The 26,242-nt window shown below is 41.5% G+C and overlaps 1 protein-coding gene across 4 annotated transcripts in view; it reads right to left on the reverse strand.

Moving 5' to 3' along the window:
- The window catches only part of LOC126183548 (uncharacterized), a 363,013-nt gene that overhangs the window by 147,019 nt on the left and 189,752 nt on the right, over positions 1-26,242 (reverse strand). For 3 of the 4 annotated variants that reach the window (XM_049925623.1, XM_049925622.1, XM_049925621.1), the window contains 3 exons: positions 25,305-25,406; positions 12,207-12,278; positions 9,162-9,233 (listed from right to left, as the gene is read on the reverse strand). In XM_049925623.1, the coding sequence (XP_049781580.1) occupies positions 9,162-9,233; positions 12,207-12,278; positions 25,305-25,406 (246 nt within the window). The remainder of the gene's footprint in view (positions 1-9,161; positions 9,234-12,206; positions 12,279-25,304; positions 25,407-26,242) is intronic. The other variant, XM_049925624.1, reaches the window with a different exon arrangement.

Genomic DNA, 26,242 nt, shown 5'->3' on the forward strand with positions numbered 1-26,242 from the left:
TACTTGCCTGCCTTGTCTATTTATTGGATTTGTTTCTCCCACGATTAGCAACCCACTTATCCCACGGCGCCACAGCTGCAAGCATTAGATGCAACGCAGCTAATGCAGATGTTTCACTCTCAGAGCCAACAAACTGCATGTCTGCTGAACACGGTACAGCAGCTCCTGGTGAATGAAATGAATGCAGAGCAACAAACTACACCTACAGTGGCTCCAAGTGCTATACCACATTTTTCTCAGTTTAGTGAAAAAGACGAAGAATAGCAACAGTTCGAAGCCACATAATTGCTCACAACAAACCAGGTACTGTCCACGGTAGGAAGTGCAGTGTTTAGACTCATCCAGAAACTATTTCCTAATGGCACTCCGAGTGGACTTTCGTATGATCAAGTTGTAGATTTGCTAACTAACTATTATGACCAACAAGTGAATGTGGTAGCAGCCTGGTACTATTTCTTTAGTTGCAAGGAACAGTCAGAATAAACTTATCGCATGTGGGTAACAGATTTGCAGGTATGACGAAGAAATGTAAATTCAAATGTGCTTGTGGTGCTTTATATTCAGACATTATGTTGTGTGATGCGACCGTATACAATGTAACTGATTTCAAACTGAGGGAACAGATTTTCAAACAGTCCGATCCATCATCTCAGCACACAGTGCAAATACTAGATCAGTATGATTCCGATGCCTCGTAGGCCGGTAAGTTTGAGCAGCCAGCAATTTGTCAGGTCAAGTCATTCCTTGCTCGCAACCGACCCATTAGGCAGCAACACCTTGCACACACTACGCTGCGTAAACAGTTCTCTAAACAGGCAGTTACACAGGCGAACAAAATTAAATCATGCCCTCGGTGCTATTTACGACACAAATGCCAAGACTGCCCGTCCAAACAAGCACAATGTTATGCTTGTAGAAAGAAAGGACATGTACAATCTGTATGTTTGCAACAGAACAAACTTAACAATTCCACCCACTCACACAAATCTAGTCACAATGTTCATGTCATCAATGCTGTGTATTCAAAGCCTGCTACAGGCATTATCAAAACTAGCTTCCGAACGATTTCTTCAGTGCTACGCCAGTCCAACAAGCTATTTGTACATTTGCATTTTAGTGGAAAATGTGTGAAATTTCAGTTGGATATGAGTGCCTCTGTTACATTGCTGGATCGTAACACACAAGAACAGTTAGGCTCTTCTAAAACTAGCACGCATTTGATAGCATAAAAATGGACAAGACATTCCCGTTCTCAGAAAATGTACTTTGCATGCTATGTATCGATCGCATATGCGACCTGTGACTTTCACTGTGCTACACTCATGTGAGTGTGAGAACATATTGGCTTTGATTCTTTTTATTTGTTTGCCTTTAAAATTCAGGACAATGTCTTGTCAGTGTCTGCATTCAACGCAAAAGATGGAGTACCTAGCTTGCTGAAGGAATTCCCTGAACTCTTTTCTGAAGGTTTAGACAAGGCTAACAATTTTGTTGTACATACTACTACGAAAGACACTGCTCAGCCGAAATTTTTCCAGGCCACAAATGTTCCCATTCCATTATGGGACAAAGTTGCTGCTGAACTTAAAGAATTGCAAGATAGTGGAGCTATTGCACCTACACAAGCTAGTCAATGAGCAACTCCACTGGTTTTGCTCCCCAAACTTTCAGGCCGCATTCGTCTCTGTGTTGATTTTAAGTGTACAGTCAACCCACAAACTATGATTCATACTTATCCATTGCCATGCCCAGAGGATCTCATGGACAGATTAGGTGTTGGTCGCTACATTTCAAAAATTGATTTTCGTGATGTACATCTTCAAATACCACTAAATGAAGGAGTTCAAGAAGCGTGTGTTGTGAACACTCATTTAGGCTTTCAAATAACTTCTGGGAATTCAGCCAGGTAACACTTTCAGCAACAGCTGATATTTCGGTGGGAGAACAACCAGCGCCATTTTCAAGGCAAACTGCAATGGACAGGTGACGTACATGCAAATTTAAATTCTCAGTTCTCGGTCTGATGCACGAAAGATAACACACACGCTCAACACTAGTGCCACCAAAGATGACCAAAGTCAGAGCTATCGATAGACTACGAACTCACAGGTGAGGTAGCATTGACTCTGTCCCTCTGTTTTTCGACAAGGGAGAGAGCCGGATTCCAAACAGAGTTTAAACAAAAACCTCCATCCCTCTTAACAGGGTCGCTTGCTAATTTAATCCCAACTGCCTCCTTAATAACACTGTCCCAATAGCTGGACGTGCATGCCAATATCTCGGTGTTGTTATATAACATGGGGTGACAAGTATAGAAGTAATGTTCAGCAATAACAGATCTACTTGGGTGCTGTAATCGTGTGTGCCATTTATGCTCAGTACATTGATCCTCCACGGTCCTGATAGTCTGACCAATATATGCCATGCCACAGCTACAAGGAATGCGATATACACTGGTCTTACACAGACCAAGATCATCTTTAACAGAACTCAAAATGCTCTAATTTTAAATGGAGGTCAGAAAACACATTTCACATCATATTTCTGTAAAATACAACCGATCTTGTTGGAAGTGTTTCCTATGTGTGGTAAAAAGGCAGTAGACTTAGGTGTCGACTCAGAATTACCATTAATCATCCGATGTACAGTTGGTCGATAGTGCAACGCACGTTCAATCTGTCTATCACTATAACCATTTTGACGAAATGTAACTTCAAGATGGGACAGGTCAGCTGGCAAAGTCTCAGCATCAGAAACGACATGTGCCCTGTGTACCAAGGTACGAAGTACCCCTTCACTCTGAGCCGGATGGTGACAACTATTAGCCCTGTAAGTACAAGTCGGTGTGAGTACGTTTCCTGTAGACAGCATGTCCCAATGATACATCATCCTTCCTCCTAACCAACACGTCAAGAAAGGGAAGGCAACCGTCCTCTTCCACCTCCATCGTAAAACGAATGTTCAGGTGGATCAAGTTCAGATGTTCTAGAAAGGCATTCAAATTCTCCGTACCATGAGGCCAAACAACAAAGGTATCATCAACATATCTAAAGAAACAGGCGGGTTTCAAAGGCGTCGACTCCAATGCACGTTCCTCGAAGTCTTCATTAAACAAATTTGCGATCACTGGAGACAACGGACTACCCATCACAACTCCATCTGTCTGCTTGTAATACTGGTCATTTTCCAACGGTATTTGGAACAGCTGACTGCTCAAGAGCCAAACTGTTGAAATTATTTGGACGGTATTGTCATAGCAGGTCATGCATCTTAAGAACACATTGCAAATTTAAGAGCTTTGTTTCGTGTGTCATCTAATGCAGGACTAAAGTGTAGACTGGGCAAGTGTTATTTTTTTAAACCCGAGTTGCAGTATCTTCGTCATCTCATAAACAGCCAAGGTGTACATCCTCCTCAGTTGCATTTGTTAGCAATACGAGATTTTCCAGTCCCTCCCAATGTCGCAGAACTGCAGTCAGTCTTAGGGAAAACTAAATACTATATTCGGTTCACACCGAATGCTGCACAAATGGCAGCTCGCTTGCATCGCAAGAATGTCCCCTTTGTTTGGACAGACCAGTGCCAAGAAGCTTTTCAAAAACTTCAATATGCATTGTTTAGTGATCGATGTTTGGTGCACTTTGATCCCGACAAACCAGTTGTGTTGCAAGTTGATGCTTCCTCTTATGGAGTTGGTGCACTACTTTTGCACAGAACTGGTGATAACGGCAGACCTATTGCTTTCGCATCAAAAGTATTGTCCCAAGCTCAGTGTAACTACTCAAAAATGGAGAAAGATGCATTGATTATTGTGTATGGTGTCACCAAATTCCACCACTATTTGTATGACAGGATATTCTACTTACAAGGGAACATCCCCATCGCACCCCCCTCAGATTTAGTTATAAGTTGGCACAATGGATAGGCCTTGAAAAACTGAACACAGATCGATCGAGAAAACAGGAAGAAGTTGTGTGGAACTATGAAAAAATAAGCAAAATATACAAACTGGGTCGTCCAGGCGTAAGATAGGCAATAATAATGGCAATGTGAGGCGAGGAGCGCCGTGGTCCCGTGGTTAGCATGAACAGCTGCGGAACGAGAGGTCCTTGGTTCAAATCTGCCCTCCACTGAAAATTTTGCTTTCTTTATTTTCGCAAAGTTATGATCTGTCCGTTCGTTCATTGACGTCTCTGTTCACTGTAATAAATTTAGTGTCTGTGTTTTGCGACCGCACCGCAAAACCGTGTGATTAGTTGACGAAAGGACGTGCCTCTCCAATGGGAACCAAAAACATTTGATCGCAAGGTCATAGGTCAACCGATTCCTCCACAGGAAAACACGTCTGATATTTTGTATACGACACTGGTGACAGCATGTGCGTCACATGACAGGAATGTTGTCGACCTACCTAACTACACTCCTGGAAATTGAAATAAGAACACCGTGAATTCATTGTCCCAGGAAGGGGAAACTTTATTGACACATTCCTGGGGTCAGATACATCACATGATCACACTGACAGAACCACAGGCACATAGACACAGGCAACAGAGCATGCACAATGTCGGCACTAGTACAGTGTATATCCACCTTTCGCAGCAATGCAGGCTGCTATTCTCCCATGGACACGATCGTAGAGATGCTGGATGTAGTCCTGTGGAACGGCTTGCCATGCCATTTCCACCTGGCGCCTCAGTTGGACCAGCGTTCGTGCTGGACGTGCAGACCGCGTGAGACGACGCTTCATCCAGTCCCAAACATGCTCAATGGGGGACAGATCCGGAGATCTTGCTGGCCAGGGTAGTTGACTTACACCTTCTAGAGCACGTTGGGTGGCACGGGATACATGCGGACGTGCATTGTCCTGTTGGAACAGCAAGTTCCCTTGCCGGTCTAGGAATGGTAGAACCATGGGTTCGATGACGGTTTGGATGTACCGTGCACTATTCAGTGTCCCCTCGACGATCACCAGTGGTGTACGGCCAGTGTAGGAGATCGCTCCCCACACCATGATGCCGGGTGTTGGCCCTGTGTGCCTCGGTCGTATGCAGTCCTGATTATGGCGCTCACCTGCACGGCGCCAAACACGCATACGACCATCATTGGCACCAAGGCAGAAGCGACTCTCATCGCTGAAGACGACACGTCTCCATTCGTCCCTCCATTCACGCCTGTCGCGACACCACTGGAGGCGGGCTGCACGATGTTGGGGCGTGAGCGGAAGACGGCCTAACGGTGTGCGGGACCGTAGCCCAGCTTCATGGAGGCGGTTGCGAATGGTCCTCGCTGATACCCCAGGAGCAACAGTGTCCCTAATTTGCTGGGAAGTGGCGGTGTGGTCCCCTACAGCACTGCGTAGGATCCTACGGTCTTGGCGTGCATCCGTGCGTCGCTGCGGTCCGGTCCCAGGTCGACGGGCACGTGCACCTTCCGCCAAACACTGGCGACAACATCGATGTACTGTGGAGACCTCACGCCCCACGTGTTGAGCAATTCGGCGGTACATCCACCCAGCCTCCCGCATGCCCACTATACGCCCTCGCTCAAAGTCCGTCAACTGCACATACGGTTCACGTCCACGCTGTCGCGGCATGCTACCAGTGTTAAAGACTGCGATGGAGCTCCGTATGCCACGGCAAACTGGCTGACACTGACTGCGGCGGTGCACAAATGCTGCGCAGCCAGCGCCATTCGACGGCCAACACCGCGGTTCCTGGTGTGTCCGCTGTGCCGTGCGTGTGATCATTGCTTGTACAGCCCTCTCGCAGTGTCCAGAGCAAGTATGGTGGGTCTGACACACCGGTGTCAATGTTTTCTTTTTTCCATTTCCAGGAGTGTAGTACACTTGGTGAATGGGTGAAAAGTTTCTTCTACCTTGCCCGATTTAGGTTTCCTTGTGGATGTAATAATCACTCCAAAAAAAGTGATGAAAACATAAGAGTTTTTCACATAAACTGAAAATAAAAAGTTAAAATTTTCGGTCGAGGGAAGATTTGAACCAAGGACCTCTTGTTCCGCAGCTGTTCACGCTAACCACGGGACCACGGAGCTCCTCGCCTGACATTGCCCTTAATATTGCCTATCTTACACATGGACGACCCAGTTTGTATATTTTGCTTATTTTTTCATAGTTCCACACAACTTCTTCCTATTTTCTCGATTGATCTGTGTTCAGTTTTTCAAGGCCTATCCACTGTGCCAACTTATAACTAAATCTGAGGGGGGTGCATGGGGATGTTCCCTTGTTAGTAACAGATCACAAGCCAGTTCCTGTATGAACTGCCCTAAAATTGCAAAGATGGTCTTTGTTATTGTCTCCATACCAGTACGAGATTGTATGTCGTCCGACAGCCCAACATGGCAATGCAGATGCACTTTCACGTCTTCTGGTTGGCCCTGATATGGAATGCTCAGGATTCTGAATTACTTCAATCCTTTCCTCTGAACTATAGGAAAATTGCACAGGCCACGGAAACTGATACAGGTTTGAACATTTTGCTAAAACACATTCATACAACTTGGCCTCGCTCACTGTATAGCATGAAGAATGCTGTAGTGCGCTGATACTTTGGACTTCGGCATAGCCTCGCTATACAGGAAGGTGTGATTCTTGTTCGAAATGACAGTGGACAGTCATGTGTGTTGATCCCCAAAGCTTTGGAAAAAAAAAAGTGTTGCAGTTACTTCACCAAGGATACGGGGGGGATTGTTCGTACAATACAGATAGTGCATCGCCACTGTACATAGCAGGGTATGGACACCCAAAAAGAACAGAGGACATCACAGTGTCACACCTGTAAGGAAAATCAGTCCATTCCACCACAAAAATTTTCTGCTGGCCTAAGTGGCAATCATCATGACAAAGTGTGCACATAGACTTTGCGAGATCTTTTCAGAACACTCGTTGGTTGATTGTGGTAGACTCTTATCGCAAGTTTCCCTTTGCTGTGCCAATGACCTTGACAGCATCATGCAGCACAATTCAGGTGTTGTCCTCTATTTTTTGCCTCGAAGGTTTGCGTCAGGACCTTCAAGCAGCAGATGGCCATACTTCACACTACACAAAACAGGGAGCATGAATTGCAACTGTTTATTGCCTCCTATCATTCACATCCACGAGATGGACCATCGCCAGCAGAATTTCTTCACGGCCGCCACCATCAGACACTGCTCCACCCTCCTCAGCATCCGGTACCAAAGGAAGGCCACAAGTAACGTTTCGCGCTGCATGATATTGTGTTTTACAAGGTTTTTAGCAGTAGCAGAAGGCGCGCGCGAAGCAGCACATGCATTTATCTCCTTTCAGACCCAGACAGATTGCAGCGCTAACATCACAATCAAATTCGTCACTGTCATGTGCACGGTGATCCATCTGTGTCTCTCCCCCCAGACTCATGGATCTCGAGGACAGCGCGGCCACAGCAGCCACCAGAAGGTGTCATCACAACACCGCGGGATCCCCCAATGGAGTCTAAGCCTCTGCCTCCTCTCGGCCTACCAATGGAGCTGGACCTGCCGATGCCGTTGCAGCTGACACCTTCTACATCTGGTTATGGTTCTCAGGAGGTGGACGCGTACCCTGCTGGTCATTATCCGGGGGATTCTTCTGACAGAGCAAAGGCCAGATGGCAGTGTACAACCGGAAGCCTGATGTAGCCTGTAGCCACAGATTCCGGTCCAGCACAGCACCCACACTACTGCTCTCCTGCCATTGTCGAGGTATGAATACAATGATGGTCCATCGCTTTGAGGGGTGGAATGTTCCGGCGTAACGTCAAGCATCAGCATGTTGGTCAAAACCATCAGAGCAGAGAGGGCTGTGGAGAAGACGTCAGCCAATAGTACGCTGACCGAACCCTGCCTAGGATGACAACAAATCAGCAGCGCCAACTACACAAAGAGGACATAAGTGCCACGCCGCCTGGCCGCGGCTCAGTTGAAAACTAGCCATTCTACATGCTCTATAGCAGCGACTTAGGAACTGTATTTCCTCTCTTATGTTACAAATTGTATATACTAAAGAGACTGGTTGTGTTTCAAGTCACCCTTTGCTTGCGATATCTCATTGTAAATTTCTCACAGTTAAAGAATTGTCATTTATCTTACTGTAATAAAAATTCATTAATACGACTTGCTTGAATTGTAGTCTAGCAATCCGCTGCTTGTCACTGCCATTCATAAACTTTCTGCTTGTCATCTACCAAGAGGATATATAGGAGCTCTGCTGTTTCCACGTTACAACAAATATTTAAGAATGAGAGTAGTCTCATTTTTTTAAAAAAAAAATCATGTCTGCACTACTGGAAACCAAGTTCTATTCCAATTTTTCTCAATTTTGTAAATTTATATTCACAATGTACCACTTCGTAATGCACCATTGTAATCATAACAGGACCAGAGGAAATCTAAATCTGGGAAAAAAAAAAAAAAGATGTAGACTGTTAAAACAACTATAGATGAGCAACCATGGCACGAAACGCACTCTGCATTGATATAAAATCATGATTGTGACTTAAGGCGGTTGTTCTTTATTTTACGAATGCAATACAGTCACAAAAGAAACACTCGATAAAATGAAGTGGCTGTTTCTTTTTTTCCCCCCAAGGCGTCTTAAAATACTTTACATTCAATGTATTCAAGTTCACACAACTTCCTTCTCTTCCCATTAAAAAATATCATGTCTTGTGATGGCAAAGAAATTCAGAAGCACTGGCAGATAACATAACTATTTAAACTAAATGGTAGTTAATGCTCTTGCAGTATAACTCCCAAAATCTTATGGATACAAAAGAATTAAAATGTTTCTTTATGGAACAGTTTTATACCTATGAGTAAAAATGTCGCCACAAACTTTGTACAATAGCTTCCTATACTCTCCACTGTTTAACACCTTCTGCCTGGCTCTTTACCTAAAAATACAGACCAGCACGGATGGAAACATCAACCCATAACAGAGTTCTTTCTGCAAGTGAACTCTCTCCTCATAATCAAGAATAGTTTCTTATACCTCCCACAAACTATGTTCTTAAACCAATGAAACAACATTTCAAGACCGATTCAATGTTACATCTACCATGATTCCAATTATTCAAAGTGAAAATACCATGAGTGATTACAAAATTCTTAATTCAGTGACTGAACTAAACAAATTTACTCACCAACAGAGCCTTCCTTCGACAGTCGTCTTTGGAAATCTCCCTCAAAGTAAGACTTTCCATATCTTGGCACATCTGAAATTTTGGTAACAGGATTATTTATGTATCGAATTTCAACATGCTAACGAAGTTTAATTTTCAACTACCGCTCACTTCAGTTACATATATTTCATAAACATGTTGAATGAGAGAGTTGTGTCCACAGTTATTTTTAATTAACCATTGCCACCAACTTTTGAAGAGTAATACCATAATGAAATAGTAACAATGTAACATGAAAAACTTCATTCCAATAATTGGGACACTACCACCAGTTTTCGATACACTTTCTTGCTTGCATCATGAACACATTACTTTAAGTTCACACTTCATTGCTGTATGATAACCAATCCTCTTATCCACCTACCTCTATGCCCATCACCGTCTCATTAAACCTTACTGCCCTCATCATAACTTCACTCCCCCTCCCCACAAGCCAATCTATCATAACTAACCCTGAACAAGATTCCCTTATCTACCTCTCACTCCCAAATCTCCACTCTGAACTGTGCACAATGCACACACGCTCTATATCAAGAACCAGCGTCTCCACCTTGTTGTGACAAGAGATAAACTTCTGTTACACTCTCAGAGCTATAAATCTTACTTCCGGTGTTTCAACAAGGGGGTAATCACTAAGCCATTGGTCTTTCATGAATCTGTGAAGCTCTTTATAAATTTGGCTTCCACATAACTACATATTTTATAATAATTTCTTCTTTGTGATCAGCTGTTTCTCCACAAAAGTGGCAAAATGAACTGCAATTTAAAATTTTAATTTTAATGATGTTCATATTGCAATATTAAATACATTACATGTATGTGAGTTCAAACATTGACTGTCAGTAACAACTTATTCCTGAAGAAAAAGACACCTAAACTGCACCATCGCCCCAGTGATCTTCACATGATTGCTTCTAACAGCACAAGGCTATTGGTCCTAGCAACCAATTTTACATAGTAGATGCAAAGGAAGAATTTCTAAATGTGAGATCTACTAGTCCCTGCCTCAGTCATAAATACTAATACTGCAGTTCTGAAAAGAAAAGTATTCAAATGATGCATTAAACACATAAGCACTCAAAATGTCAGTATTAATGGGCAACATAAATAGCCACGTAATTTTGTACTAAGTTCTTCGTCATTACAACTCCCTTGGAAGTGGCAAATGATGTTTTTCAGGCCACAGTTATTCAATTTAAAACTTCCTACTTCAAGAGAATATCATTTTGTTAAATTGCAATGAATCTTTACATACATGCAATTCAAAGATACTTTAACAGTAACTTTACAGTATAAGAGTATGTTCTGCTGAATGGTATGATAAGCTGTGCTATATAATTGAATTCTGGCAGCAAATATTTGTTAACTATTGTGAATACATTTTATCAGGTTAAAAATTCTCGTTCCAGCTCAAACCCAAGACACATTACAATGCCAGTAAAGGGCATAAAAGCCATAAATCCCAAAGCCTTTACAAAGCGACACCTAAAAAAGCTCGTCAGATGTCACTGTTTGAAATATTTTCTGATTTATCACTGACCAGATATAAGCAATTGTTTAAACAATGAAGGCTCTTGTACGATACAGAAATAAAAAGGAAAAATCTTCCAAAACCTCTTGTTTGACTATTCCTAAATAAATGACATATTCACGTTTGTCCATGCGACTTCAGGCATAATGTAGACTACTAGTTCTGTATCTTCTTATTACACTAAACTTGATTGCTCCCATTATTAAGGTACTATGTGTCATAGCACGTTAGTCCATGCCTGAACTCTGTCACTGTGCTGCAACAAGTTTATTGTTAATCAGTTAAATCTCTGGCAGTAGGCAAACAATTTACTACACTCATTATGTTGCACTCTGCTGGAAAAAATAATGTATGAGGCATGGTACAAAACAAACTTGATAAATGTTGCAACTCTGTCTGCTTACAAAACATTTACAACTAGTATAAAAGTAGGGCCACTTGCACCCCCCCCCCCCAGACACACACACACACACACACACACACACACACACACACACACACACACACACACACACGCGCGAGCGCGGTTGGGGGGGGGGGTGGGGGGGGGGGCAGGAAGGGGAAGAAGGTGTGGAGCAAGTGACTGATGGACTGCACTGCACTGCACTGCACTTGACACAGGCAGGCAGGGAGAGAGGGAGGAGAGAATGAATTCAACTGTTCTGCTAAATAGAACCCTTCTGTTTGTCATCCTTCAAGAGGCTACACAGATTTACATTACAACAAATATTTATGAATGAAAGTAGTCTCATTTCTTTTTTAAATCATGACATCACTACTGGAACCCAAGTTACTTTACAATTTTTCTTGATTTTGTAAATTTATATTCACAATGTACCACTTTATAATACACCATTGTAATCTTACAAGGACCAGAAGCAATCTAAATATAAAAAAGTGACGTAGGAAAAGAAACACTGGATAAAATGAGGTGTCTTTCTCTTCCCCCCCCCCCCCCCCCCCAGGGGTATTAAAATACTTTTAAAAAATATCATGTCTTGTGATAACAAAGAAATTCAGATAGCACTGGCAGATAACATAACTATTTAAACTAAATGGTAGTTAATGCTCTTGCAGTACAACTCCCAAAATCTTTGGGATCACAAAGAATTAAAATGTTTCTTTATGGAACAGTTTTATACCTATGAGTAAAAATGTCGCCACAAACTTTGTACAATAGCTTCCTATACTCTCCACTGTTTAACACCTTCTGCCTGGCTCTTTACCTAAAAATACAGACCAGCACGGATGGAAACATCAACCCATAACAGAGTTCTTTCTGCAAGTGAACTCTCTCCTCATAATCAAGAATAGTTTCTTATACCTCCCACAAACTATGTTCTTAAACCAATGAAACAACATTTCAAGACCGATTCAATGTTACATCTACCATGATTCCAATTATTCAAAGTGAAAATACCATGAGTGATTACAAAATTCTTAATTCAGTGACTGAACTAAACAAATTTACTCACCAACAGAGCCTTCCTTCGACAGTCGTCTTTGGAAATCTCCCCCAAAGTATGACTTTCCATATCTTGGCACATCTGAAATTTTGGTAACAGGATTATTTATGTATCGAATTTCAACATGCTAACAAAGTTTAATTTCAACTACCGCTCACTTCAGTTACATATATTTCATAAACATGTTGAATGAGAGATTTGTGTCCACAGTTATTTTTAATTAACCATTGCCACCAACTTTTGAAGAGTAATACCACAATGAAATAGTAACAATGTAACATGAAAAACTTCATTCCAATAATTGGGACACTACCACCAGTTTTCGATACACTTTCTTGCTTGCATCATGAACACATTACTTTAAGTTCAAACTTCAATGCTGCATGATAACCAATCCTCTCATTCACCTATCTCTACGCCTGTCACCGTCTCATTAAACCTTACTGCCCTCATCATAACTTCACCCCCCACCTCCCAAAACCCAAACCCTTCTGCTACACTTTCTTACTCTATCATAACTAACCCTTAACAAGATTCCCTTATCTACCTCTCACACCCAAACCTCCACTCTGAACTGTGCACAATGCACATACGCTCTAGATCGAGAACCAGAGTCTCCAGCTTGTTGTGACAAGAGTTAAGCTGCTGTTACAAAAATCAAAATGGCTCTGAGAACTATGGGACTTAACTTCTGAGGTCATCAGTCCCCTAGAACTTAGGACTACTTAAACCTAACTAACCGAAGACTATCACACATATCCATGCCCGAGGCAGGATTCGAACCTGTGACCGTAGTGGTCGCTCGGTTCCAGACTGTAACACCTAGAACCGCTCGGCCACCCCAGACGGCAAGCTGCTGTTACACTCTCAGAGCAAAAAATCTTACTTCTGTTGGTTCGACAAGGAGACAATCACTAAGCCATTGGTCTTCCATGAATCTGTGAAGCTCTTTAAAAATTTGGTCTCCACATAACTACATATTTTATAATAATTTCTTCTTTGTGAAGGAAACACCATTACAGAGTCTGACATGACGTACAGCTTTTCACTCTGACATGGTGAGATGCCAACTGATGTGGCTTAAGGGAACTGAGTGCCACTTGACATCTCAATGAATCGCTGCTTGGTTTTATTAATACTACACGCAAGTTGAGTTTCAGCTGGTGAAAGGGAAGAGTCAGTGCTGAAATAGTGGCTGCTAACACTTAGGTCACATATCTATTCAAATGGGACTGACATTTAGTTAGAAAGGCAGGTAGCAAGCCATGTCTCACTTTCACTGATACTGCTCAATGTGGCTGATTAACTTTCATCATGAAATCTTTTTCATTATTTCTACAAATTAGAGCTAACAGTGCTTTAGAAACATAAATGCTAAACAAAGACAAAAACACCATGAACTAAACAAGATAACATGAAGGGAACAACCATATGAAATGAAAACAAGAGAACAAGATGCTAACCTACATATTACTGCTAGCTATGGCCTGTGTGAGAGTCTTAAGGGCTGCTCTCTCACCTGCACTCGTTGTATTGGTAGCAGTCACTACAGTTTTTGTTAGCAGTAATTATGCGCACTAACAACCATATATTAAAACACGTTAGTGGAATTCCCATTTGTTTTCTATAATAAACTACGGCTTCTATAAACATAGAATGCTCTACACTCATTGTACTTTTAAAGTAAAAGAAATCTTCAATATATTACATTGTAATCCACTGCGTACCATTGGGGTGAACATACAGGGCATACGCAGCAAGCGAACCTTGCCTGGGTGCAGCACGATGTAACTTTTGCCCTTTCCTGAAGGTTAGAGAAGATTTTATATCCACCAACTATAACCAAAGAGTCACAAACATTTTACCACGTACTTCCTTACGCCAGTAACTTTCCTAGACTTAATAGGAAATTCTGTTAGTGATTAACATCTACATTCATCCTGCTTGCTCTTATTGATCCAAGATGAGGCTTCAACACACTTGTCAGTAGTATCTTTTGGAAATATACATAAAATCACAAGCAACAACTCTAATGGGGTGGTCCCAATTACTCCTGTAAGAAACATCCTGGCAGACTGGAACGGTGTGCCGGACAAGGCCTAGTTTTAAGACTCGATCCAATACACAGTTTTAATGTACCAGAATGTCAGAATGTTCTAATTAGCGCACACCCCGCTGCAGAGCGAAAATCCACTCTCCTTCAATTAGCCTTAAGGGCAAAATCCTGCACACCACACACAATATTTCCATATGGAGCATAGTAGAGGTGATGCCCTCACACACTGGCTGTGAAGCAGATGATGACCACAAATATAGCATCACAGTAGGTTCTGATCATCAGCAGGAACAGTCTGTATGGACAGTTCCTGTTGTTATTAACTTATGGGGAACTTAAGAAGCTTTTGATGCTGACTGGTGTCGTGATGTTGAAAGATTAATTTTTTTGTGTATGTTGTGACATTACAAGAAGGTGCCATGTGAGATGAGAGGCAGTGATAAGTGTTTGCTGGTGCGACCACTCAGGCAATAGGTCAGTCTAGGCAGCTATGGTGTGGCTAATGCAGGTGAGGTAGCTTGGAGGTGGCTGGGGCATGCAAGGAGGGTGCTGCTGACCATTGGGGATCAGGGGGAAAACTCATAAGTGAGGGAACGTGGCTGGTCTCTGGCTGGACATAGTGTGCAATGGTGTTCACACTGTTTTGAAAAGAGAATGAATAATAATCTTTATTGAAAAGTATATAACATGGCTTGTAGATGTGCTATGAGAGAACCACATACACCAGAGAAATTGTGGTAACGAGATAAGCTCATTGTAACTTTAACCTCGATTCTAAACCATAAACATTAAAAAGTTGTAAATGTTTTAATTACAATCATTTATGAAACAAATAAACTAATCAATCATGTAATGTTTACATATAATATGTGTATGAAAGCTGAAGATGTCAATCATCACCAGAACATGTTATTTTTACAATCAAGCATGTGTATAAACAATTTACAAAATTTATATGCGAATTATTCCATGACTACATATTTCCCACACAAAAACTTAACGTATCAGCATGACTGTCCCTGGACCATTACTTAACATTTCCAATGTATGAGTAAATATAATTCTATGATTTAAGAAGTATTTGTAATTCAGTTCGAACACATTGCAGCACAGGATGTGGTCTGACATTCATGTAATTTATTCATAAATTGTATGTATAAAAATAAAGGGTGATTCAGAGGACTGAACTGATATCATTTTATGCAATCTGCAAAGTCATGTCTGGCCTTCAAAACTACGGTCGACATTTTCATATTCTCCCACTCACTGTGCATGAGCTATTAGCCCTACAGAAAAAACGAACAGGACCTTTTTGTAGGAAATCTGATGTACTTAAATTATGTACTGGGATAATTTTCACTAGACATCATTGTTTTCAAATTAGTGCGGAAAAATGTACAAAAATGACCTTCAAAAGCACACCCATGCCCATAGTCAGCCCCCATTGGTCAGGAGTTCTAGTAAGCTGTTCATGGTACTCCCTCCTACCACTGTACAAAAATGTGCAACTGCATGAATTATTTCCCACATTCCACCTTTTGTGATCTTCGCTGACTGACCATATCACACCACCGGACTAGTCGAGCCCTTACAAATTGTGAAACTGACTTTTGTGTGAATTTTAACACCATAAAATAAACAATTACAGTGTTGTATTTGTCACGCCTTCTTACTGCAAAAGTACTGTACTTGTAAGGGTTAAGTCTGGATAAAATTGTCAACGTAATTAGTTTACAGCAGTCTTTTTCTTTCATCACCCTCACGGGCATGTTTAAATTAGTAGTGTTAACAAAACACGTAATTAGTTTACAGCAGTCTTTTTCTTTCATCACCCTCACGGGCATGTTTAAATTAGTAGTGTTAACAAAACAGCCTACAATGCTGGTGGCATAATAGCCCAAGCAATAGATACCAAAAAAGGTCAAGTATTGGGAATAGTTCGTGTAATCAGACTTTTTTGTACAGTTGTAGGAGGGAGTGCAACGAACAGTGTATTGGAAATCTTGACTGGTGGGGGATGAGTGTGGGGAAAGAGCTGCATTTGAAGGTGACTATTGTACATTTTTCTTGAAGAACTTGAAAACTGTGGCGTCCTGCAAAAATATATCTCAGTATAAAATTTAACTACGTACGAAAAATGTCCTGTTCATTTTTTCTGTTTCATTAATAGTTTGTACGTAGTGAGTGAAAGAATACGAAAATCTCGCACGTGGTTTTTGAAGGCAACATGTAACACTGCAGGTTGCATAAAATGACACCAGTATTGGCAGCTGAATTACCCTGTATATAAAACAGGATGTATGTATGTGTGTATTGCATGTACATATGTCCAGCACCTTCTCCTAAACAACCAAATTGATTTTGATCAAATGTGGTACACATACTGCTTGCTGTATGAGAATCAGCACTGTTGGGCTTGCAACCTCCTAGTTCCCACAGGAGCAGAGTTATGGGCAAAAAGAAGAGGCTTTTTTTTGGCCCCTGACATGTAAGCTGCCATGCACAACAGACATGATTGGTGGTAGACTTGGCATACCTTGCAGGGGCTACATGTGTGGACGAGCATGCGTGGGCAGAGAGAGGGGGAGGGAGACCCCCCCCCCCCCCCCACACACACACACACACACACACACACACACACACACACACACACACACACACACACACACACACACACACACAGAGAGAGAGAGAGAGAGAGAGAGAGAGAGAGAAATATGGGAAGTAGGAGATGGACAGACACATGGATCTGGATATGCATACTGTGGTGACAATACTCCCCAATAGTCAATACTACATAAAGAAAGTCCTGACAGTTGGGAATGCTTCAGACAGCTTTCAACTGTGAAGTATCATAAACTATTAAATTAATAAGATATCCATCAAGATAGCACCAGCAACACTGAGGCACTTACACAGAAACTTCAGCATAGTACAACGTTTACTCTAGGGCAGGCTAAGCCCCCGAAAACTAACAAAAATATTGTGCACAGTCAGGTTTTGAGTTAAATAAATATTACAGTCAACTGTGTATACTTCATACTACTTTCCTCAAAGTGGATGATGTTCCTACAGATGTGCTCTTCAATTTCCATAATTCTCTCTCTGAACTGTTTACAATATCTATTCTGCTATCCAAATTACATGGGAATGACATTTTCTCAATAAGGCACTACAAATCCAATTCACTTTATTTAATTAACAATTACAGATCAGAGTAAATGAACACTCATCGCAATACGCACCACATGTGTTGAACACGTGTATGGAAGAAGCTCTAGGGAACCGGCTAGTATATGTATATTCCAATGAGAGGTTGCAAAGTGACTGGAAGAACTTCTCTCTACCTACTAGTGTATTGTCTGTATCTGTAATTATTTTTATAATTGAATGGTGGTCATTTCTGAATGTTTCACATGAATTCAGTAGTTGGGATGTCATGAAATGTTTATAACCATTAGCATAAGCACATACGGGATCTTTTATCAGTGATCACATGGCATGATAGGTTGGAGAAGTATATGGCAGCTTGTGTACCATATGGCTTCAGGTAACTTTCAATGGACTTAGAAAATTTCCTGAGGTCATGGGATGAATCCTCTGAAATTTCATAGGACTTATAATAATTTTGTGACAGCAAGTTCTGAACTTTACATTCTAAGAGACACAGAAATGTTTATGTGGTTTACAGTGATTGTTTTCATGTGACCAGACAAATCCAACGTTAAAAATCTGACACAGCTGTGATCTATAATATTTCACTGTATTTAATATTTATAATAGTGTGATGAACCTGTTGTGTGTTCTGCCACAATGGTGAGTAAGATTAATGAACTTAAGTTTTTGTAGTGACTGTTGGTGTGATTTTGCAGTGTTAAAGCTTTATCTGTGCATACCACTGTGTTTAAATGCTCTGCTCGCACTGCATGACTAATTTTTCACTGCTTAGTTTATTATTGTTCAACTGATTTATCACATTTTATAAATCTATGTAAGGCCACACTTGTGTGAATAATCATTCAATAAATATTCTTGGAAGTGAACTCTAAACTATTTGATTTAGGGTACATTATTATTCTGTGGGATTTTATACGATCATTCCATGCATTTAGTTTTTTCCTATTTACAGTTTAATTTGATTTCACTAACATGTTCTTTCGACTGTTTAATGGTTTGCTGTGTATTTATTTTAATGAATTTGGCTTGAAAGACACAGTGCATGACTGCCCCCTGTTGACTTTCAGCAAGCCAATCTGATAAAATTTTAGGTCATGCATCTGCCCCCACAAGTGCAGTCGTAATTAGGTCTGCTGGTCCGATAACACAGACAGCATTATAAAGTATACTATTTGTTCTCTATGCAAAACATACATAAATAGAATTGTCTTATGGTGGTATAATGGGGTTCCTATTTGTGGAAAGTTCACCTTTTCAGCAACAGGTACCGTGTTTAGTTAGATGCTAGTGTCACTTCATTGCCTCCACACCACTTCTGTATTTGACCATGACTTGTACTTTTCCTCTTCTCTACAGCTGCCTTGGAGTCAGCCGAAATTACTACCAGTAAATTAACTGATCATGCCACCACATCTTCGGTGATTTCATCTCAATTAGTAATTGTGTAGGATTTGATGCAAAATGACCCAAAAAGGGGCACAGGTCAGCTCAAGCGGCCATAGCTTGGTAATGTGTTTGATTAAATTACGGCTGCCCATTTTCTATTCTATTTATCTCCCCTGATAGTAATCTTGGAGACAGATGTATAAGGAGTCGGACATCTGGTAGCAATATCAAGGCTGTAAACATGGTCACCAAAGGTTTTCGAATGCTCGACAGTGTGTACTTACTGAACCTTTCTCGGTCTTATAACAATCATTGAATACTTCCGTGAGAAACCTGTGGTTTCACTGTGTGCTAAACACTGATGTGAATAATGTCAAGAAGATTTTATCTTCTAAGTGCATCACTTCTGAACACAAAGCATGGCACCATAATTCCTGAATGAATCATCACATAAAATGTGGTACAAAAATTAAGTGACCACCTGTTTCAGTGGGAAGGTAGGAATTTGCTTGTATTGACAAACTTACTTTACATGGTATAACTAATGCAATGCACCACTACAACTGTTAAATTTTGGTGATAAAAATTCCAGTATGCCAATTAAGTTTATAAGTTTGAAAAGCAATAAGCCTTGTCAATTTGCACTGAAACAGCTAGAGGTCAACAACTAACTTTAGGTATACAACTTACCATGCATTAAATTTTCTGTCTTTATGCGTTGGCTATCTCCATGCATTAATAGACTATCTGATATTCTAGTTGGACCTGCACTAGGAATTTGTAAGAAAATAGGTAGTGGATTACTGACACCATATAGGAAAGATTAAAGAAGGATGAAACTAAAACAAAATTATTACAAGAGATCAAATTAAAAGCAGTGGCAGAGCAAAAACGAAAAAACACACCTACCCAAATTTTAATATTTAGTGCTACTGGGCCTGCAGGGAAAGAGAGGGGGAGGGAGAGGGGGAGTTAGAGGGGGAGGGGGAGGGGGAGGGAGAGGGGGAGGGGGAGGGGGAGGGAGAGGGGGAGGGAGAGGGGGAGGGGGAGGGGGAGGGAGAGGGGGAGGGGGAGGGAGAGGGGGAGGGAGAGGGGGAGGGAGAGGGGGAGGGAGAGGGAGATGGGGACGGAGAGGGGGAGGGGGAGGGAGAGGGGGAGGGGGAGGGAGAGGGGGAGGGGGAGGGAGAGGGGGAGGGGGGGAGGGAGAGGGGGAGGGAGAGGGGGAGGGAGAGGGGGTGGGAGAGTGGGTGGGAGAGTGGGAGGGAGAGGGGGAGGGAGAGGGGGAGGGAGAGGGGGAGGGAGAGGGGGAGGGAGAGGGGGAGGGAGAGGGGGAGGGAGAGGGGGAGGGAGAGGGGGAGGGAGAGGGGGAGGGAGAGGGGGAGGGAGAGGGGGAGGGAGAGGGGGAGGGAGAGGGGGAGGGAGAGGGGGAGGGAGAGGGGGAGGGGTTTTCTGATTCCACAGATTTACAGAACACAATGTGTTCAGGCAGTGTCAGAGAACTGAAGGTCGCAATGAAGGTGGTAGTCTTCTCAACTCCTCCATTATTCCTTCACATCCTTAGCTCCACATCCACTATCCCCTGTGATGCCCATACTTTTTTGAGTTCTGCAATGTCAATGTCCAGAATATCATGGCACGTGACTACACCCTTGCTTGAAGTAAGTGTGTTATGCAACTTTTGTGATGCCCTAAGAAGTTCCACCTGCTTTGCCTTGTTAGTCTCAACCAATACAGAACCATTTCGCGTCCACTTAGCACACTTTACGGTACCGGTAAGTGCTTCTAAACCTTTATGAATATAGAAAGGGACACTTTTTCAAACATTCCCTCCTTCCTCTTGATCACCAGATACAATTTTTACAAGGGTGGTTCGAAAAGTTCTTGGAACAGGATAGAAAAAAAGTACTTACATCACTGAAACTTGTTTTTATTTTTCAATGTAGTCTCCTTGTAGATTAATGCACTTGGTCCAACGTGCATTGGTCCCATCCCGAAAATGAGTTTCCTCCAGGCCTGAAAAGTACTTGTCAACTCCGGATATCAATTCTTCGTTTGAAGTGAATCTTCATCCACCAAGAAAAATTTTCAGTTTTGGGAAGAGATGGAAGTCTGACAGAGCCATATCAGGTGAATAAGGTGGGTGTGGCAACAATTCATACCTTCGTGCATGTAATTTTGCAATGGCGATGGCACGTATGTGCGGGCGTGCATTGTCTTGTTGGAAGATGACTTTCTTCCTTGCTAAACCTGACCTTTTTGGCAATCTTTTGTTGCAATTTGTCCTGGAAGTTAGCATAATATTCTCCAGTAATTATTTGTCCAGTGGGGAGATAATCTACAAACAGAATCCGCTTCGCATCCCATAACACTGATGCCATGACCTTTCCCACCGAAGGAATTGTCTTTGCTTTCTTTGGTGGCGGAGAATCAGCATGTTTCCACTGCTTTGACTGCTGTTTTGTCTCAGGGGTATAGTAGTGAACCAAAGTTTCATCTCTGGTCACAAGCCAGCGCAAGAATCTTGTTCATTTCTACTAAAACGGGCCAAACATTGTTCCGATATGTCCATTCTCACGCGTTTTAGATCCAGGGTCAAGAGTCGCGGCACCCACCTTGCAGATAACTTTTTCATTTCTAATTCTTCAGTTAAAATGTGATATACCCTTTCAGACGACATCTGGCAAGCATGAGCAATTCCACGCACTTTCAATCAGCGGTCCTCCATGACCATTTTGTGCACCTTTGCAATGATTTCTGGAGTAGTGATACGTCTTGGCCGACCACTGCACAGATCATCATCTAAGCTCTCCTAACCAAATTTAAATTCACTTGTCCACTTGGCAACAGTTGAATATGAAGGAGCAGAGTCCCCCAGTGTACTCTGAAAATTGGTATGAATGTCCTTTGCTTTCATACCTTTCTTTACGAAGTACTTAATCACTGCTCAAATCTCGATTTTTTTCCACCTTCACAAATCACTACATGGGAACAACAACAGAGTCACGTCACTGCCACAGCTTTGTGCCAACAGCACTGACGTGGCACGTGTTTACAGGCAACAGTCCAAGGAATATCATGTAAACAACTCGGTGCGCTAGCGCTGACCTCTCGTGGTGATTCCGAGAACTTTTCAAACCATCCTTGTATTTATGATTCCTTGAAAGCTGTTTACTCCCAGGCGGTACCCCTATCAACACTATGAGTCAATAAGTTTGTGTTTGGGGGCCCTATCTTGGTACCACAAGCAGTTAGGGAAATAATGGTCCACTCAGATACACCCGCTGCTTTCCTGAGTAAACCTCGTACAACTGAGATGTAGCAAGTTCCTCAGAGGTTGCCGACAAATGAATGTTCCACCTAAACAGCCATGAGCCTCCTTGTTGCACCTTGAAATTAAGAGTTTTTGAGGTTTTAACTATTCTCACAATCCAGGCAGCTAAGCCAAGATCCCCAGTCCCTGTGACACACAATATTCCACCGCCACGCTACATGGTATTTGCTGAAGCATGCCCAGCACTCACTGTTACACAGTTACAGAGGACTTGCAGCACTTACCAGCCCCCAGGTCAGGAAATTGATTTGCGAAGCCCGTATCCAGCAAACAAGTACTGAGCTCGCTGAGGTGCTTACCATTTAGCATGACCTGGGGGTCACATGTGGCTTATCAAATGCCACAGAAATGGCTAGCAGTGAAGCTCCATTGTGAATGTACCCTAGTGAAAGAGACAGCATCTTTAAAGTTGGTTGGTTGGTTTGGGGAAGGAGACCAGACAGCGTGGTCATCGGTCTCATCGGATTAGGGAAGGATGGGGAAGGAAGTCGGCCGTGCCCTTTCAGAGGAACCATCCCGGCATTGGCCTGGAGTGATTTAGGGAAATCACGGAAAACCTAAATCAGGATGGCCGGACGCGGGATTGAACCGTCGTCCTCCCGAATGCGAGTCCAGTGTCTAACCACTGCGCCACCTCGCTCGGTACAGCACCTTTAAAGAAAAAGTTGTTGCACACAGCATGTGCATATATTTGGCATAGTATGAAGAACATTAGACAATTTCAGTATGTTGTTAAGTTTCCCTTGTCAAAGTGAATACACACAAGTAATGTTAAGTTACACTTTCCTGCATCGAGCCACATTTGACACAGTGTTATAGCCCTTTAAAATGTTTACTAATATGGTCCAAATTACAACACATTTTCCTTTTAGACACTAGTACATTTGTCCGCAATTTCATTTTAACCCAGATATTATCTTGCCTATTAATTTTTTTTTTTTTTTTTTTTTTTTTTTTTTTTTTTTTTTTTTTTTTTTTTTTTTTTTTTGCCATGTATTACTTACGATATTTTTCAGCTAACAATTCATCTTCTTAAATTATTGCAGACTGCAAACCTTTAACACTACCTTAATAACACTCTAAAACAAAAGATTCTTTTCACTAGAAAAGAATAATACAAATGGGTGGAACTCAGTAGGTGTGATGTACACCTACAGACAAACAAATGACAATATCGCGAAAATAGGATGATTTATTCACAAAAAAGAACTTAATAAATTGAGCAAGTCAGTAAAACATTGATCCACCCCTGGCACTTTATGCAAGCAATTTTTCAGTGCAGCATTCATTGAGAGAGTTGGTGGATGTCATCCAGACAGACATCACGTCAAATTCTGTCCAATTGGCATGTTAGACTATCAAACCCCAGGAGTGGTTGGAGGGCCCTGCCCGTAACGCACCAAATGTTTTCAACTGGGAAAAGATCTGGTGAACTTGCTGGCCAAGGAAGGGTTTGGCAAGCACTAAGACAAGCAGCAGAAACTCTCGCCCCGTGCTGGCTAAAATTTTAAGCCCAGGATGGCTTGTCATGAAGGGCAACAAAATAGGGCATTTAATATCATCAACATACTGCTTTGCTATGAGGATGCTGCAGATGACAACCAAAGGGCTCCTGCTATGAAAAGAAATGGCACCCTCATTGTCTTCATTCTTGTCAAACCCTACCTTGACCAGCAAGGTCACCAGATCTCTCCCCATATTAAGAACATTTGGATCATTATGGGTTGGGTCCTCCAACCATCTCAGGATTTTGACGATCTAATGCACCAACTGGACAGATTTTGGCAAGATATCCCTCAGAAGGGTATCCAACAACTCCATCAATCAATGCTAAGCTGAATAACTGCTTCCATATGGACCCAATGTGGACCGACTCATTACTGACTTGCTCAATTTGTGACACTCTTTTACTTGAATAAATCACCCAATTATTCTGAAATTATAATCATTTGTTTGTCTGTACATGTGCGTCACATCAACCGATTTCTGTCCCATTTGGATAATTCCTTTCTGGTGTGTCTTTTTTCCCCCTTGGAGTGTAGATATTAGTTGCTTTTGGATATATGCTTCTAAATTTTTATCAGCAATTACCTGGGAATATTGGTGGCAGCTGTTGCATCATTTAATTATACTCTCAATCTATCCTTTACTGTTTATGACATATGTATCATTGTATCTTTATCATAATGCATAGTAGAATGTATTAATTTCCCCAACACTATGATGGTAGCCTGCATCCGAATTCTCTAACACCCCCCCCCCCAAACACACACACACACACACACACACACACACACGTATCTGAATTCAACTGTTCCTCATTCCACTACTTAGAAACATTCTGCGTATTGTTTGCCAAGATGTTATACAGATTCCATCAGAATACAAGCGCTCATCTAAGGTAAACTGCTTGGCCACAACCAAAGACGCAGTCCAGAAAGATGTACTTGTTAAACAATAAAAACACAGTTCAAAGTAAAAACCACAACAACATTGTGCACCAATATTCTATAACAAATAGTTCCTTAAAATTTGGACTTGTCTCATTTCTTTTTTTTTCTTGGGCCACTTACTATACCTAATATTTAGTGTTTTTAATTTCAGACAACTTTCTTCTCCTTCCATTAGTGACTCATGTCTTGTGATGACAACAAAGAAATTCAGCAAAAGTAGCAGATTATGTAACTATTTAAACCAAATGCCAGTTAATATTCTTGCAGTATAATTTTCAAAATCTCTTGAATTGTGAAAGAATTAAGCGTCATTATTATGCAACTGTTTTAATTAATTTCCACATTAAATGTAAACCATTACCTATGACTATGAATAATGAAACACGTGGCCACAAACTTTGTAGGATAGTTCCTTTTCCTCTACATTGTTGAACACCTTTTGTCTGGTAGTTTACCCAAGATACAGGTTTGTATAAACTGAAATATCAAGCCATAACAGAGTTCTCACTCTGCATGTGAACTCTCCACTCATAATCAATTATGTTTTCTCATAACGACCACAAGCTGTGTACTTAAACCAATGAACCGGCATCTCAAAGGCTGGTCCAACGTTAAATCTAGTGTGACTAATGATTCAAAGTGAAAATACGATGAGTGATTTCAACATGCTTAATTCAGTGACTGGACTAACCAAATTTACTCACCAACAGAACCTTCCTTCAAAAGTCGGCTGGGGATACCTCTGTCCAGATATGACAGGCTGCGCAAATCTCTGTCAAGATATGATGCAGCATATGTTTTCACACCTGCAATTTTGGGAACAGAGTTATTTATGTATCAAATTTCAACATGTTAACAAAGTTAAATTAGGAACTATTGCTTTCTTCAGGTAAATATACGTCATAAACATGATTAATGAGAGACTTGTGTCCACAGTCATTAATAATTATTCTTCTTTTCCCTGTTCTTTCTCCCGTATCTTTATGAGGTTGACATGTTAATTTTCACATTTGGTAATGTTAGTGGTAGATGGTGGCCACACACCTTTGCTGTTGCAGTGGAAGCTGTGACCTTGAACGCTCTGAACTGCACAAAAATGTGGTTAGAATATAAATTGGTCATATCAGAAACAGTGGTATGAGCCATTTGCAAGCAAAATTAGGCATCTTATCATAAGACACATTTGAACGATCACCTATTCAAGGTCTAAGAGAGGAAATCTGGTAACACAAAGAAACAAAATACTAATGCAACAAGACAAAAGCTCAGATATTTCAATGCTGTGACTTCAAATGCCATATTTGCCTCTGCTTAAAATAATCACACTATTTGAAAAGCAATCTTTTCTACTGTCCTGATACTGTTGCATAGATGTTCAAACTTTAAAGTACAAGTGTAGGATTTCAAACAAATTGTCCAAACAAAGTGGATCAGAACAATATTCACAGCCCCTAAAGCCACTTTCTTCATATCAAACTTACCTCCTGCATTAAAGCAGTCCAATATCAAACACTGCAATATTGCCATTTTTAAATGATGATATCAGTATGTCTATGTCATAACCTGCCTTTTGGCAAGCATATTACAAGATAGGCTTTTACTTCGGTTCAGAAAGCTTGTTTTAAAGCACAGAGTGCAGTCT

This window comes from Schistocerca cancellata, chromosome 4 (assembly GCF_023864275.1).
Source record: "Schistocerca cancellata isolate TAMUIC-IGC-003103 chromosome 4, iqSchCanc2.1, whole genome shotgun sequence".
NCBI classification, from domain to species: domain Eukaryota; kingdom Metazoa; phylum Arthropoda; class Insecta; order Orthoptera; family Acrididae; genus Schistocerca; species Schistocerca cancellata.